Here is a 17,783-nt window from a genome sequence, read left to right on the forward strand (position 1 = left end):
CTTTCTCCAAACAATCCTTGTGGGGTCACGGTTGCCAGAAAAATGCCTACATTTGCCTGAGCACGAGTTCACCAATCTGCCAAATAAATGAAGACTGTACGACGCTAACAGTACGATATTACAGCTGCTAACAGCTACTCCCAGTTTCACTTTTACAGCCAAACTGGGTCATGACCTTCTCTCGTCCTTAAGATCTTGACAGACTAAACTCTGAATCACATAAAACCAAAACCATAATGAGCACCCTCATTGTTCAAGTCTGGACTCATGCAGGAGTCAAGTCCTGTGGTGCCTGCTGTTACTCCAGTGTATTTACAAACTACCCCCATCACACACGGCATCCTCACTGCGTTACAATTACTGATGTTACAAACGGAGGAAAAAACGTCTATATCAGAAACCGCAAGATGACTTTGTCACATGTCGGTGAAATGACCATGAATTCTCATTTTCCAATGCTGCTAAGGTCGTCTCTTTGCATGAGCCCACACACCATTTCTAATTTCTTGTTCCATTATCCCACAGTATCTGTTACTTCACAAGAGTCTGCACATTTGACTGTCTCAAGAGGCGTTAGGGTCGGCACGAGACGCAGCGATCCAAAGATTAGCAGACAGAAGAGCTGGAACAGTTTAAAGGCTACTGAGTCAAAAAAAAAGGAATCTGCAAGTGAAAGAAGACTATTGAGGAAGACCCTAAAAGCAAACTTTCACTTCCATTTATGTATTTAGTGATAGAGCTGGGGGAAACAGCATTCAGATAAAATGCAGTATACCTGAGCTTCATTGGAGCAGTGCAAATGTGCATCCTGCATGCGTTTATTAAGTTAGGAAATCAAAAGGCATACTCGTCCTCTCAGTTGCTGGAAACCAAAAATGCTTCTTTCTTACAGAAATGAGCAAAAGATTCACTGAGGCATTTTGGTCCAGACACATTCAACGACTGTTCAAACTGAATGGTTTAAGGTTAGAAGCTGTCCACGAAATGCCACCACACGCTTTCATGAACTCAGCAGAAAGGGAACAAATAAGTAAGCCAGTTCATTTATGTAGTTAAACAGGAAATTAATAGACTGATAATTTGATCACAGCTCTATGAATCACGCACAACATTAAAGTTTTATTAATAAGTTGTGCACACACAGACTGAAAGATATAAATGGAAGATCACCTACCCTCATTTTCAGATGCTGGACACGCCACCTGTACAACCAGATCAAATGTTCTGTCTGGATTCTCCCTGAAAAGAATGAAACAGTGTTTACTGAGAGGTGAGGGGGTAAAAGCAGGTGTTACATCCACAAGCTCGGGCGACAAGTGCGCACAGGTATGCATCACGCGGACCTGTACCCACTTGTGCCATCAGAGCTCTGGATTGAAAGAAAGACGGGCTCTTTGATCTCTAACGTTATCGAGCTCAGGTCACGGGACACCGCTCGCTCACGGCACCGAGCGACCGGTGTCCGCCTGCTCGGCTAGCTGCTAATTGGTGGTCAGCTAGCAGACACGCCGACAGACTGACCCAAATGCTGAGCAGCCAGCTGGCCTCGCTGTTAAAGCCACTGCTGGAGATGATGGCTCAAATTACGCCAGACATTCCTTCGCATTTACGCACGCAGCTCCAGTTTAGCGTTACTAAAGCACGCGTTAGCCTTTAGCATAGAAACGACAGAAGAGAGCGCAAAGACTCGGAGAGCTCTTACTTTATCCTGCTGTCCATGGTTTAGTTACAACATCGCGACAGCTCCGTGCTGTCGGGGGGGCTTTGCTCTGAGGGCTGTCCGACAGTATTTCCACCTCGTCCTTCTTTCAGCCTCAGCCCGTCTCTGCTGCGCGTTTATCGGACACTGCTCGGAAGGTGCCGCGTCCGCATGCCTGGAGGTGCGATATCGTGGCAGTCGGTGCCGTCTTTCCTGCCGCTTATGTGGCCTAATTCCCCGATTCAGCGCCGCCGCGGCTATTTCCCACAACAAACACCATCCAGGAAGTGCTGTCAAAGATTTGGTGACGTCAGCGCGTCAGACGAGTACCTTGGCTGCTGCAGTGAGCGGCTGCTGCTCGTCCGCCCGCCGGCGGCTCCCTCCACTTACGCTGAGTAACAAGCGCGATGCACACAGCAGGCCTGAGCCGTGTGATTCACGGTTTTGGTATTTTTGCGTTATTATTATTATTATTATTTTTTAAACGGTTTTCCCCACGAGACCGTGTTATTAGTTCAATAGCAATGGCAGCAGAAGCCTTCAGCTGTGGCTCCCAAAGCGCGGTCCTAGGAGCCGCTGGGGGCGGCTAAAAGTAGAAATATGTAAAAACAGCTGATTTTGTCCAACCTGTAAAAACACAAAACACGGATTATAGTATAACCTACAAATAGTCTTTGTTTTATTTCAAACTAAATGTGCTTAAAGATTTTTAAAAAGTCTTCAGTACCTTAAGATAATGAAAACAGTGACATAGAATCCAAGTTAAACACACACACGGTTAATAAATGTAAGGCTGAGAGAATAAAAAAGTCTGTTTTTAAATTGACCTCAGGTCAGCGGGCAGCTTACTTCCAAGAACAGGACCACAGTACCTGAAAGTACCCTCAGCACGGAGGTCTGACTCTGGGAACAGTTAAAATCTGCACCTGATGACCTGAGATGACTAATCGGGTTATAAACAGTGAGCAAGTCAGAGATGTACTGCGGGGCCAGACTGTAGAGAGCTTTGTGAATTAGGAATTCTAGTCCACAAATTCTGTGTTGAACTGGGAGCCAGTGGAGTGCGTCCAGTACTCTGATAATATGTTAATATTTCCACTTTTGTTTAAGGACTCAAATTGAGCGTTAACGTAGTCAAAACTGCTCGATGTGAATGCACGAGCCAGTTTCTCTGAATCAGTTTGAGATAAGAACAGACAGAGATGTGAAATATAACAAATATTTCTGTCTTGTTTCTGTTCATGAAAACTTTCTACATCTCCAACGGTTAATGCCATCAGTGCTTATTAGTTTGTGAACAAGGGTTAGATCATCAGAGGGAAACAACAAGTACAACATGGTGGAATATATTATGATTCTTTACGACAGAACTGAGCAGGAACGTGTAACGGTTAAAGAGTAATGGACCAAGAACTGATCCCTGTGGAGCCCCTGACTGAATTGTTATTTGTGCATATCTAAAGCTACTAACTGAAGTAGTAGCTGCAGGTATTTTGGTTCTCTAAATGTGCGCTGCTTATTGCTGAGCTGGGACTATTCAGCATATTTACTATATTTGCAGACAAGAGTGACTTAAACCAAAACGAGTCACCCCAAAACCACAAAAGCCAAAACAATTGGCTGAAAAATGCTAAAACAGTCAGGAGAGCTGAGAAGACAATTCTCTGTGCCTTTGTTACATATGATAAACCTGTTCCACATCATGCATACAGTGACTGGATGCACTGTTACTGTATTATTATTACACCGTGCACTGTTAAACTTTAGCATGCTGTGTTCATAACACCGGAAATGCTGTATCTTAGTCCAGCACAAGAATCACATGGTTCTCTAAGCTTATAATGAAGCTGCCATTTGTTGTCTGCTGTGTGACAGGATGCATACACGATGCACACACGATGCACAGACGGCAGCATGTGGGTTTGGGCTCTACAGAAGCAACGTGACAATGATAACATCTTAATCTGTGCTGATGGCTCCTAAAGATCCAAACAGACTCTGAACCCTACAGCTCACTTACTGTTGGGTTCAGTCTAATCCTGCAACCCTGTCAGGAATAATTAATAGTTAAAAATTAAAAAACTAATGTTATCAGTACCATCTGCACTGCAGGCTTGTAACTTCCTACAACAACTACATCAGCAAACACACCTTCAGCGCTCTTTACCATTTTTATCAAACCCCTATGACAGTCTGCTAATTCTCATCATACCTTCCTGCACGCAGGTCCATGTGTCCACCTCCGGAAATGCAAAAACACAAACTGCATCTTTTGAGTACACTGTGGAGCAGACGTATGGATTTATGGTTTATGGTCATCAAAATGTCTGGATTAGCTATCACATTGCATCAGCGATCTTTTACTTCAGGGTTTATTTCACTATTTTTTGCCAGGGGCTCTCTGTTGGTAAACCTACCGACTCTAACATGAGCACAGATCAAGACACCTACGCACATGTAACTTTAATGTTTACAGACAACACTGGATCCCTGATTATTAACAGGTGACTCTTACTCAGCGTATGAGTAAATGAATCCTTGGCTCATACAGTTAAATCCACATCCATCCCATTTGTTACACAGTTTTTTCTTTTTTGGGTCTGTGCAGCACCACAGTGGATTTTAACTAAAATAATTAATATGTGACCAAAGTTCAGGCTTTCAGGTTTAATATGTTTTAATATGTTTTCACACAAGGTTTGCATTCACTTTAATTACAGCCTGTCATGATGGGCTGTGTGGTAGGCAGGCCGGAAAGGTGGACCCAAGAGCAGGACTCAAAACCGGGAGGTTAAACTCAAAACGCAGTTTTATTGCTGGAAAAAACTCCTCAAAATCAAACTCACAAAAACAAAACTCTGAACATGGGAACTAAGGACTGAAACTGAGAAACTAACAGGCAACAAACACACAGCATGTAGAGGGTTGGAAACATTAACAACATGACAGAGAGCAAAGGAAAACACAGGGCTTATATACACAGTGGAGTAATCAGGGAATAGGAAACAGGAGGGAGACACAGCTGGGAGAAATTAGGCCTAACGAGACAGAGGGAAGTAAAACTGAATACACTGACATGGACCTTCAAAGTAAAACAGGAAACCAGAAACAATTTACTAAGACTTGACACTGATAGACAGACCGAAAGACTATAACAGATGGAACCCAGTGAAGACGGCGATTTAAACTAGAAACCAGAACAACAAATAACATCAAGAGAAGAAAACCAAGAATAACCAATAATCAGGAAATAGAATTTAGACGCAAAACACTGGGTAACAGCCAGGACCATGACACAGCCGTTTTTATACACATGTTCAGAGGTTAGAAAAACTAACATTATTTTAGATTTAAGCAATATTTTTAATACTTGGACAAAAATCCTTTGCAGACTGCTGAAGTCCCATAGACACAGACATCACTTCCTCCCTTGAGATGCTCTGCCAGGCCTTTGCTGCAGCCAGTTTATGTTGCTTCCTGTTTGTGTGTCTCTCTGCATCCAGTTTTGTGTGTCTGTGAAGGTTCTCCATCATCCAGGTCATTGTAGTCTAAGGAACCTGGAAAGTCTCTGGACTTCTTTGGGTTTCTTGAAGTTGAGTTTTCAAGATGCTTTTCTTTCCGAGCTCCTTGGATTCAGTTTTGAATAGAATCCTGTATTAGGCTGAGATCAGGTGACTTGACTTGGACACTGAAGGTCATCTTTGCCTTGAGAATGTCTCAGGTTGCTTTTGCAGTGTGTTTTGGATCCTTATCCATCTGCACTGTGATGTGGAGTTCAGTCAGTTTTGCAGCATTTGTCTGAATCTCAGCAGAGAGAGTAAAGCCCTGCACGTCACAATTCATCCTGTTACTTCAATCATTAATAAACACATCAGAGCACAAGCTGTTTCCCTCCGTCCCCATATTTCTCCTATTGTTGTGGTAGAGGTTAACCTTTGTTTCATCTGTCCAAAGTAACTGGAAAAATTAAGACTAAAGAAAAGTAATGGAGCAGTTATGTGCCGTTCTCGAGTCTAACTATTGGTTTGAACCTTATTTTTTTACTCGCTGTATTTCTGTTTCTGAAGGCATCTTGATTATAGACCTTGACAATGTTACGTCCAGAGTCTTCCTGACTTGGTTAGATGTAAAGTTTTTTTCGAAACTATGGAAACAATTTTGTTCTCAAGTACCGTAGTTGTCTTCTGTGGTTAGGCTACTCATAAGGTGAGTTTCTTTTGTGTTTGTTGCTGTTGGTGGTTTTTCTTCTTCCTGATGAGGGCCTTTATCTATCGCCCTGTTTCCTTGGGTCTAATACTTAAGATTACAATGAAAAAATCTACTTCAGATATTACATCTGCCTCACTTGTACAGGCCATGAATGTGTCAGTCATTTTTCCAGTTTGATGGATTATGTGTAAAAAAAAAAGCTATAATACCTTTTGTGTGTTTTTTTCAACAATGCATCATACAAACTGGATTCTAGCAGCAGACTTTTAAGAACACACGAGGACTTCTTCCGTGTTGGAGGAGGTGCTGGTTCACCTGACGCTCTGTGGTAGCAGCGAAGTAAAAACTGTTGTTTGTACGATTGATCTGTGTGATGAACATCAAAGAGCATGTTTGCACCTCCCACAACTCCACTGAAGTGTTTGTTGGAATGCAGCAGGTACAGCGTGGGGTTTGGTGTTACTGTGGAGAGGAGGGTGCGATGACTGGACTTTCAACTGCATAATTACAGAGTGTCACGAGTATGTGCTTCTTGCAGTAATCACATTAGGCAACGGGAGTGTGTGCAATAGAATAATATTAATGTCTCAGTGCACAGTGATGTTACTGTTAAACTACTATCAAGCTACTATCAAGTGCCTCGGTAATATAAGCAAACCGTGTAGAGTCCCTATCCTTTTATATGACCACCATAATCTTCTCCAGAACTCTATATTAAAAACAATGCTTGTGAAAGAGATGAGTCATTGTCCTCTTAAAGGGAAATGCATGCTTCTGTAATAGTACACCTCGCAGTATTTTCATTGTAATGTGACAGGGTTTGTTCGCTGCTGTAAACCTCGTGAGCTGAAGCTAATTCGCTTGTAAAATCTCAAACAAAACGAGCCCTCACACTCGATCACTTACTTGTCAAAGGAGCAGCTCCCTTGACACTTGATGACACAGTAAATTCAGAACTCGATGCTACTATCTAAAATCTTGAGACATGTTTAAGCAGTATTTGTCTGATGGTAAACTGGAACCAGTGGCTTCGATATACCTTCTTCTCTCCCCCTGAGAGTGTGACGGGATCAGAGGCAGATCTCTTCAGGGCAGCAGACTGGGCCATGCTGTTTCAGGCATCCGTCTGAAATGATCATGGTGGGGCTGTTGCCATAACATTGTGATTTTTAAAAAAATGCAGAAATTTGTGAACAATAAAACAATAAATGCCCAGATAATATTCATTTAAGAGTTCCTGCTTCTGAAAAAAGGACAGTACACTGTTTCTCTGTCCTTCAGCAATCCCAGTAATCTGTTACAGAACGTCTTCAAACGTGCCTCATCTACCTGAGGAGCGAGTGATGTATCTTCTTGAATTGAAATGTCATGTAGAAGAAAAGAGACAAGCAGGGTTCATGTTGGGACGGTGCAGCAGGGAGTAAATGCAGCCTGCAGCAGAGTTAACATAAAATCATTCTGGAGTCTATTGCCAAGTAAATTTATAAAGCATCTGTTACATTAATCAGGTCGCTTTTACAGCATGAGATGATAGCGTGTGCGCCAAATCTGCCAAATATAGAAAAGGTTTCGATGGAAAACAACGGGCCTTGGAAAATACATCATTTGTTTGGGTTTTTTAAAATATGTCTTCCCTTCCATGCTGTGCGTGCAAATATTTTTATCAGTGATGTGTAATTTGTCTGAGGGTAAATTGACCCCACAATGTCAGTCAAAAGACACTTGTCAGGTTTCATTACCCATAATTGTGGAGCAGGGGCATCATCAGTAGTGGCTTACAGCAGTGGATAACCTTGAAAGGACTCATTAATGTCCACTCACCAACCTTGCAGTTATCCGTCCAAGGCACCATGTTACTTTATTATTATGGAAAGCTGTCTGCGTTTGTTCTGCAGCGCAACCACAGAAAGAAAGAAAGCATGCTTCACCACCCATATACACACAGAAGTATATGTATGGACAAACATTTTTGTTAATGGCTACAGAAATATCTGCTGGCAGTTTCCATGTAGGGCAGCACAGTGGTTAGTAGTGTTGTCTCACAGCAAGAAGATCCTGGGTTCGATTCCACCACAGACCTGTCCAGGGTGTACTCTCCCTAAGACATAGGGGATAGGCTCCACGACCTGGATGGATGAGTTCTTTAAAGGTTTTAATAGAAAGCTAATTGTAGTCCCAAGAAATATATGTACATAAAAAATGTTGCTGCTGATATCGTCTTGACCCCCATGCTATAGCAGAGGCTACAAAAAACATGGCCTCTGTTTATCTCTGAATAATAACGCTCCAGTAGCTCACCGCTTTTTCATTAATTATTTTTTTAAGTCTGTGTTTTTTGGTGATTTTTTTTCTAACAGTGGACTTCTCCAGTGGAAAGCTGCCGTGTAGTGGCAGCTTTCAAACAGCAGAGGCGCTGCATGAGCCGGTGGGTCGGAGTTACGTGACGGTCACATTGGTGGCATGTGACCAGGCCGACGAAGAAGTAAAACACATTTCTGTGCAGCAACATGGAGAGAGGCTGGATCTGAACAGTGCAGATAAGATGAACAGGGAAAGGCGCATTCGCGTTTCTTTCCCTTTTCCACAGAACTCGCGTCTTTCTTTACACAGTGGCAAAGTTGTTCTCTTAATAAAAGCCTCTCCCTGCTTGTAAATTGCAGATAAAGTGTTTTTTCGCAGAAGCATGCTTTGCAAAAACTACCCGAGTGAAGCGTTTGTCAGCAGACTCGTTCGTCTCTGTTTCCACTTGAATAAACGACTCGTAACGATGTCGATGCCAAAGCTGTCGGGAGAAAGCTCAGAGCCACCGGCGAACAGCGGCGCGTCACAGATCGACGAAGGCACGGGAGCAGCTGACGTCAGCGACGCGGGGGGCGAAAACGACCCCTCCTCCGCGGGAAAGTTCACAGAGGGCGAGATGGCCATCCACAGAATCCATAGACAAGCGTGTGCGGTAAGACGCATCACAGAGACAGCCAATCGTGTCATGTAGCACAATCGGACCGCAGATCCACGGGTGATTAATTACACGCGCTTTGCAAAGAAATGATGATAAATCAAGAATGATGATTTTTCCAATCTTCCCGTTGTCACCAAAAATTCTTCAGAGTCACTTAAATCAACCTGATGTCCAGTTTCTAATTCAGCAGGTCATCTCGACCATATCGACACGCCTTAAATTGTGTGATTTACAACAGTTCGAAAGTCCTGGGCGTTTGTTGTACTTTTCATTTCACGATGCTCCAGATGTTTCCAACTGGCGAAATGTCTGGACCCGGTCAGTTCAGGACCTAGCCTCTGCTTCTATGAAGCCTGCGGTCGTAATAGATGGCGTACGTAGTTTGGCAGTGTCGTATGGACGGCAAGCTGCCGCTTCCATCGGCACTAATGCCCTCCTATACCATCAGAGATGCAGGCTTTTGAACTGAGCTCCAGTTTGGAGTATGCAGTGTCCATGTTTTTCAAAACGACTTTCAAATTTCATTCTTGGTCTGACAAAAGATTCCTGCTTTCCCTCAAAGTAGGAAAGTGTCACCTGCAAATGCAGATTTCCAGAGAAGACGTTTCTGGATCATGTTCGCTTATATCTTGTTCTTTGCGGCTTTCACCTGCATTTGTGGACGGCAGGCTGAACTGTGTTCACAGACAGGGATTTCTGGCTGAGGGACAGAAGATGTCGGGCATCTATTATTGATTTTCAGCGTTGTACCTTGCGCACAGAGATTTCTCCAGATTCTCCAAATATTCTGATATTATGCACTGCAGATGATGAGATATTCACTGTTTTCAGCATTATTCTAAAAAATGTTTCACAATTTGTAAACGTAACTTTCTGCAGATTGATGAACCTCTGCCCGTCTTTAATTCTGAGAAACTCTGCCTCTCTAAGACGCACTTTTTATACCCACTCATCTTACTGACCTGGTGCCAGTTGACCTGATTACTGATAAAATGTTGTTTCTTTTTAGTTCTTCTTACTTTTCAGGCTCCAACATTTTTCGTTGGAACTGGGTTTTTTATTAGTCTTCTCTCTTAAACCCAGTAAAAAGTTAAAATATCCAATAGTCCACAATGATGTAAATAATCTGGACCAATACCAGCATAATGTTTTAAAACTAGCCGCTGTATGTTAACAGCATGATAACATCTCCGGGGCCTTCTTGTTCCCAGGGCGGTGCCCCCAACCCTCCTCCACGTCCCCCGAGTCCTTAACCAAGTGACATTTAGGAGGATAAAACCACTAATGATTTTTGACTCAGTCTTTCCATTCTAACCCGAGATAAACATGTTAATTATTTTGCAGTGAAAGTGTAGGTATCGGAAATAAGTGCAAAACCGCGCCTGAACGTAGGAGGTGTCTGTGTCCACCTGTTATTGCTGTGAACTTTCACACAGAGGAGAATACCTGCCTGCTGCAAAAGCCTCAGAGAAATGATGCTGATTGTTTGTGCTAGATCCATCATCTTCACCAAATCTCACTTGCTCTTCCATGGAGCAGAACCAGCGAGCTGTGCTGATGACAGCGGCGAATAGGTGTCACCCGCATGCCTTTAGGCTTATCTGTTGTAAATATTGTGCTTCGGAGTGTGGATGAAGTTGAGGCAAGTTGGCCGCGACCTGAGGAGAGCGGTAGGGCCTGGGTGGGAAAACTACAATACAGAGGGGGCCCAGCTATGCCAGCTTCACTATGTGGCCTTGCAATGGCATGTGAAATGACAAGCCGTGTCACCAAAGGGCCTGGGGCCTTTTTCCCTTTGTGGCCTGTCAAAGCTCACCAACTAGTGGCTCTCAGTTTGAAACAGACTGAGAGATGACATTTTGGAACTTCCTAAGGGATGGCAGAGGAGTTCAGGGTTTTTCCACTTACAGAAGGTGTTTTTGTGCCTATGCAAGACGAATAACTGCACCAAATAAAACAACGACTGTCTGTAAAGTCGATTTTTCACCATCCTGAAAATTGTCAGAACGACGTGCAGATTGCAGGGCTACCAGCTGATTAGTCATAGCGTATTCTCACTTACTGAATTGCACGCTAATTAATTAGTAATATCTTAAGAATGAGGGTGTCTTACATCTGTTTCTATGCTTAGAGGTCACCCAGTCCTTCTTCTCCTTGAACCACAGCAATCTGTCTCTGTATACGTTCTTAGGCTCTATTTTTCTTGCAGGCGTCTTTGTGTTTGGGTGAGTATATGTATCGTATGTATTTCTGTGTGCACGGTTCACATCCCGCCACATGTGTTTGTGTGTCATTCTAATTGAATGATAATATCTTCATTATGCTCAGGCAAAGAAGCAGATGTACGTTGACCCTTCAAGCGGGTATAAGGTGTTCACAGAGTATGCCCACCTTCAGAGAGGGAAGTGCTGCGGCAGCGCGTGCAGACACGTGAGCTCTTTGTTTTTACTGGTTTTCTCCCTGTTTTTGTCCTCTGCCGTGTTTTTCCCACCCTGTACGTTTGAGCCCGTCTGTTTCCAACGGTAACCGACCTCATTTGTAAAGCGTGGTTCTGCCAGAGCAGTTTTGACCAACGTTCGTCATTTATTTTCAGCATAAAACATGAAACAAAAGCAGGTTTGGTGGGTTGGAGCTTCCGTGGTGTTGAAAAGGATGAGCTAACAGGGCTAATAACGCAGTGTGTTAGTTTCCAGGCTGCTTTCTGTTCGTGCACATGGATGGAGCAAAATAGAAATAAAACAAAATAGATGGTCCAGTACGTTGCATCAAAATATGTAAGATCACAAACGTAATAAGTGTGTAAAATGTCTTTATAATAGCACCTTTCAAGATAAGGATCACAAAGTGCTGCACAGCAACGATCAACAAATAAAAATGCAAATATTAAAACACAACAATAATATTTGCTAGTTAAAGTCAAGCCTGTACAAATAAGGATCGAGCTGCTCTTCACATGTTTTAAACAGTTAGTGCAGTCCACAGTCTCCTTCGGTCTTCAGGCTAGAACCAAGAACCACCGACAGGCTTTGGTGCGACGACGTTAATGACCTGCACGTTTTATACGGATGTACGACTTCACTAAAATAATCAGAGCTCTGATCACCAAGCTCGAGGCCCTAGGAGCCTCGCGGTCGCGTTTTTGGACCGTTGCACGTGAGACCAATGCACGCTGAATTAGTCCAGTCCTGAGGAAACAAAGGCATCATAATAATAATTATTCGTGACCATTTAGCTGAGACTGGCAACAATCACAGCAGTAAATATGGTTAAGATTAAATTCTAGGTTTGACTTTGTGATACAGACTTGGGGGGGCGTGACATTAACAAAAAGGCTCATCTGCTCAGAGTTTGGGGATAGATCTAGTTTATCAGCATCATTTCTGACCTCTGCTGGTTTAAAGTTTCCAGAGTGAGGATCGGTGATGGTGAAATGCAAAGCTGAGTGGTTCATCCGTGTGTAACAAACCAAATACACAGACGTGCTGTGGGTTTCTGACGGTGTCAGCCCCGCTCTGCTCATTTCTGCTTTGCTCTGTCCCACTGAGTCTCGTGTGTCCACTCTCCATCCTTGCTCCGGGTTTTGCTTTCGCCCCGTCCCATCCCATTCCGTCTTCCCCCTGTCCTTATCCGACTCTGTCCCGTCCTTTTTTTCCTTGCTCTATCTGCTTCTCATGTGTCGTTCTCAGTGTGACTAAAGCTCTGCTCCACATGCAGCTGTTAACCGGCGCTTATTTATCTCCCGTCTCCCCCAGTGTCCATATGGCCAAGTCAACGTGAAGGACCCCGCCACGAAGAAGCGGTTCAATTCCCTGTTTTACGTATAGACCTAACAGACTCGTGCCAAGGTAACGCGTTAGAAGCCTGTTTGGAATGGAACCCACCACACGTTGCTTGTCTTCTGCCTGTCGTTATTTGGACTACTTGAGTCATTTTTTTTCTTTTAGCCGTGTAATAAATGATGAAATATGGGTAGTGTCTGTGCAATACCTATCTCTTATGAATCCCAACTATTCTTAGGATTATTTTCATTCTGGCAAAATGGGAAAGGAGGAGAACGGATTTGTTCACTAGACCCTCATGCAAAACAGTCTTTTATCACATTTTTGTTTTGTTCTGTTTTGCAGATACTTGTTTTTTCCTCTCAGTGTCCACTGAAATGCCTTTCAGCCTCATTTTTTCATTTCTCTTCAAGAGTATTTAATATTTTGTAGTATTCCGCTCTTCTGATGCATTTACAAGGGTTGTGGGAGTATGGAGATGAAAAACTGAGAGTGCATTTTAGATCTTCGCCCTCCAGATAAAGGGCATATAAGCGAAAGTAACTGTAAGATAGTCAGATGGAGTCTTGTGCTCTTTTTGCTTCGCATCGCTTGTTATTTTTTTTTCCTCTCCCAAACGTACGACTGCATGAATATTAGCATCATTTACACACTACAAGTGCTTGACTGAACTGTCTACCTTTGACTGAGATACTGTGTTGTTAAAAATAGGAAGGTGCCAGGGGTCAGCCCTCACACTTGGCTGCGCTGCTTTTACACCACTTGATGGAATCAGGCTGTTAGCAAACATGCCACGGACATCAACAGCAGCCCTCCCCACCGGACTTGCAGCTCAGCCTCCTGGCAACACTCGGCTACAGTGCAGCTCCCCGCGGCTGCTCTCCTGAGCCGCAGCCTAATGAACTCCTGGGCCCTCTCATCCCAGGACTGCAATAGATCAGCTCGGCGCTCACCAGCCGACGCACACATGCACAGGCAGGCCCGCTCCATCGGAACACTGCGTGGCTCCTAATAGGCCAATATAGAATAAAGGTTGCACTTAACCGTGCACTTCGTAGCCCTGAGTGATAGCGCTAGGTAAGGTCAAGCGCTCGTATAGAACTACCTATGCCGAGGAAAGATGCGGTGCTTGATTTGAGAGTGCGTGTGGGTAGGCGGCATGACGCCTCCGGGCGCTCGCCGCAAACCCGACGCACACACTCGTCCTTCTCCGCCCGATTGGGCAAACGGCGTCGCCATGAGAGGATGTGTCTTTTCTCGGCAGGTGGGTCCCAAAGGCAAGTGCTTAGCGATCGAAGCAAAGCCCTGTGAGCGGCTACAAGGAGATCGGTGATCCCGACAGTGCTGGGGAGGACAGGTTCTGGGGACGCGTCGTCAGGCGGGATGAGAGGCGAATTTATTTGGTGTTATTCTAAACCGAGGCAGCGGAGCGTGCGGCAGCAACATTTCTACAGCGGGACGGCGAAGGTGTCACACTCATCAAGTACCTGGGCCCGCTTGCCTGCCGCGGCTCCGCCGGTTTTGCCTAGGGACTCGTCTGTCACATTAAAGTAGATGCATTGCCATTCAGGGCCTCGGCGGTCCCGCAGCCTGACCATGAAATAGGCCAACTTTCATGTCTGCCTCATCCCTCCACGTCTTCCCGATCCAGTGATGGCACAGTTTGAATTTTTTTCCCCTCCATCATCTTCCAGCCTAGCAGTTGGTGACTGAGACACAAACAGCACAGCACACCTCTGCACTCCGTTTACTAATCCATCCTTAATTCATCAGCAGATTGATTGAGTAGCCTGTGCAGTGCACTTGCACAGTGAGAGAGAGCATTCAACTAGTTTCTGTGTTTTAATCATTGAACCGAATTAATTTATCTAAAGTTGATGAAAGTCCCGCCTTTTATTTGGGTTGGAGCTGGGTTATGCAGCACCACGATCATTTTCTCTTTTACCCACAGTGCACATGTGCTCCCAGCAGCCAGTTAGACACGTGAGGCGTCTCTTTCAGGCGTTTTGGACTGAACATGTCTGACCCTCAGCTGGAGCATATGCTGTACTGGAGCAGAGTGGCAGCTATACGCCGTGTGCCTTTCTGCAGGATGATGGCACTAGCTGCAGAGAAAGAGCGAGCTGTCCAGTTTGGATCTGTGACCAGACATGCTCCAGTCACAACCAGTTGACAGGCCAAGCAGCAGCCCCCCACCCCCATCGCACCCCATCTCAAACGGGCACAGCAGCCCCGCCGCCAGCGGCCCCGACCACAGTCGGTTACAGCGTCTCCATCACTGCTGGCCAGACCAGCCAGGAACTGACACAAGGTTGGCGGGGAAAAAAACTTAAGTGTCAGCCATATGATGGCTGAAAGGAACATCAGTCTCAGCAATTGGCCAGGCACCGCTCAGTATGCCTGCCTGCCTGCCTGCGTGCATGTGTGTGTGTGTGTGTGTGTGTGTGTGTGTGTTAAGCAGCATTTGAGCAGCCCCTACATCAACGTCTGGTCGTTCTACACAGACAATGTCAGCTCGCCTCAGGGCAGCAGCCTCCACAGTGGTCATATGGACAACCACATCCCTGTGGTAGAATTAGTGATAAAAAACACACATGGCCACTGAGTGACAGTCAGCGCACCAGATTCCTTTGGACAGACAGGGCTGCAAATAGCACAGAGGAGCAGTTTCTCCCTCAGACCGCAACTGGTGGTCAGGCTCATGCCAGGCCAAGCCGTGGTCGCCAGATGAGCCCAGATAAAAGGAGAGTCGGGGGCAGTCAAAGGCACTTAAGCGCCCACGGAGCACTTTGGCCTGTTTATTTCCCTCCTGGTTTTGCATCGCCGCAGTCGTTCATGATTTCTCGTCTGCGCTTTGGACCCGACGTGTCGCCGCTTTCTTTATCTGTCACGCCGTCTAACCTCCAGCTCGCTTCACATTACGCCGTCTTCTGACTCTCTGTCCTCGCTCACTGAAGTAGAAAGACGGCGCTTGTTTGACAGCAAAACGATATTTACTAACCCTCTCCTCGCAAACGCTGCTCTGCCCCATAAGGTTATGTAGTGATAAATAACATCCATCTATTATGTTTCCATGTCCTTTCTAGTGTGTCCAGATACGGACTAATACACGCACCATTCCCCAGAAGGATACCGTGTCCCCAGAGGTGCTGGGGGTGGGGGGGTGCATGTAGTGGTAGCTGTTCTGGAGGCAGGGAGGGGAGGCAGGCAGCAGTTGGTGTGCAGAGAGCAGCGGCTCAGGCTGGCTAGTTAAGAGCTTCTCTTTCCTATCCTCCATCTGCCAGGGACCGGGGTTGTGATTTGAGCTCCAGCAGAGCAGAGCAGGGAGGAGATCGAAGGAGGGGTGGAGGGCGAGAGGGAGGGAGGGGGGAGCGTTGCTTGGAAGAGAGAAAAGGGAAAGTGGTAGAAGCAGGAGAGGCGGGGGAGAAATGACCAGCAGGAGGAGACGTGGAGATTCTCGTATTATCCTGCACGTCGTTATTTTCTTAAAATCGCCGTTTATCATTTTGCTTCTTTACGAGACGCCGCCGGGGGGGGGGGGGGCGTTTCCCCCGTTTTGTGCATTTCTGATATCGCCTCTGCTTCAATAATTAGAAAGTCACGTCCACTGTGTGTTTGTAAATATTTCCAGGATGTCTCACCATCCACCCACCCACCCACCCACCCAGGCTCATGTGACTGGGATACAGCTGTACAGTGCTTCACTCCTCCCTCTGTTCCTCCTCCTCTGCCTCACCCTCTCCCTTCCCTTCCCACCCCTTTCCTTCATTCTGTCAGTGTTTAGCCTGTGGTTCCCTGCACCTCACTGGATCCTGGGAGAGCCTTCCCACCGCCTCCTCCTCTTCCTTGCTTCTCTCCTACTCCTCGCCTCCTCGCCTCCACCACCTCTCCTACGCTCCTTTTCTGGCCATGCTTTGGGAGTGACTGAGAGCTCCCTCTGTGAGACTGAGTGTCACTTGAGGTGACCCAGAAATGATAACTCCAGATGAACTTTGGATGTGTGGTAATCTAACCACCATGCCCTACAGCAGAGAGGAGCCAGGCACTCGGGGAGGTGCGGGGGTGGGCGGGGGACAGCCAGGCGACCTGCTTGGCGCTGTAGCCGCCGTTTCGCCGATTTAACCAAGCGCGCTGCAGCGCCTGTCTGGGTATCGTGCTCCTAGCACGCTGTGTGTGCGTTCCGTGTTGTGGTACGCTGTGAAATAGATCTCAGTGTTGTTGCATTATTGATGAGATACACTGTGATGTCAACCCAGGCTGAAGGAGCAAAGCAAAATGACTGTTAGCAGTGTGGCACGTGATCATTTATGCAAGCGGTACAGAGGTGTAATTAATTGTCACCCTTTGCTCCAGCCCCAGTGCTCGTTCACACAATATTCTATTCACTCGTAGTCAATTGAAACGAGTCCACCCGTGCCTCGGCGCTCCGTGGGGAGCACGAGCAGGTTTGGGTTATCCTCTTGTTTTTCTGGATGACCTCCCTTTCTCGTGTTAAAGATGAACGTGCACTTCAGGAGGAGCTAAGTGCTCTTTAAACGGTTTTGCATTCTCTTACCGGTGTTACCATTTAATGGACGATTGTCAGTTTGCATTTCAGGTGGAGAATATAAGGACGTGAGTGGGGGAAGAGAAACCTCACGCTCCTTGTATTTACCTCTTAAATTGAGAAAATACGGTCTCATTAAGAGAGAGACACAACCAAACCATCCTCAAAACATAAACACTATTAATATTTACTAAAATCTTGACATTATTAATTATTAGTGAATTTTTCATCAGCGTTTCTTTTTTTTATTAGATGTTGCAACACAAGGCCACACAAGGCAAGTGTGTAAGTCTGCTTCCTGGCTGAACAGACTTATTATTGCTTTGAATTTTTATGAAGTTTGTCAGCTCAGTTCCTCAGAAAAGGATCCGGGCGTGCAGTGTGCCACACTTTATAGCATGCAAATATGAACCACAGAATGGGCTTATCTTGATATGCTTTTTTTTTTTTTGTCTTATTTGTGTTTTTAATGAAATGCATCAATAAAATTAGACTAAAAAGTGTGGTAGGAGTCACGTGTCGTCTTGTATTAATGGGTCTAAACCCTCCTGAGGTCGCACATTTTTATTATTCGTTTGTCGTCACGCAAAT

General features: G+C 45.4%; 2 protein-coding genes across 4 annotated transcripts in view; one reads left to right on the plus strand and one right to left on the minus strand.

The window, feature by feature from the left end:
• dennd1b (DENN/MADD domain containing 1B) overlaps positions 1-2,071 on the minus strand; it is a 94,054-nt gene extending 91,983 nt beyond the window's left edge. For 2 of the 3 annotated variants that reach the window (XM_025899380.1, XM_005460342.3), the window contains exons 1-2: positions 1,703-2,071; positions 1,175-1,239 (exon numbers count right to left, since the gene is read on the minus strand). In XM_025899380.1, the coding sequence (XP_025755165.1) occupies positions 1,175-1,180 (6 nt within the window). In that variant the 5' untranslated portion in view covers positions 1,181-1,239; positions 1,703-2,071. The remainder of the gene's footprint in view (positions 1-1,174; positions 1,240-1,702) is intronic. The other variant, XM_005460343.3, reaches the window with a different exon arrangement.
• Positions 2,072-8,331: 6,260 nt separating this feature from the next.
• Positions 8,332-12,835, plus strand: lg17h1orf53 (linkage group 17 C1orf53 homolog). Its single transcript, XM_003455642.5, has 3 exons — positions 8,332-8,861; positions 11,196-11,297; positions 12,620-12,835. Exons 1-3 carry the CDS (start codon positions 8,592-8,594, stop codon positions 12,689-12,691), a joined length of 444 nt encoding a protein of 147 aa, XP_003455690.2. The 5' UTR covers positions 8,332-8,591; the 3' UTR covers positions 12,692-12,835.
• The last annotated feature ends 4,948 nt before the right edge of the window (positions 12,836-17,783 follow it).

Source organism: Oreochromis niloticus, linkage group LG17, assembly GCF_001858045.2.
Source record: "Oreochromis niloticus isolate F11D_XX linkage group LG17, O_niloticus_UMD_NMBU, whole genome shotgun sequence".
NCBI classification, from domain to species: domain Eukaryota; kingdom Metazoa; phylum Chordata; class Actinopteri; order Cichliformes; family Cichlidae; genus Oreochromis; species Oreochromis niloticus.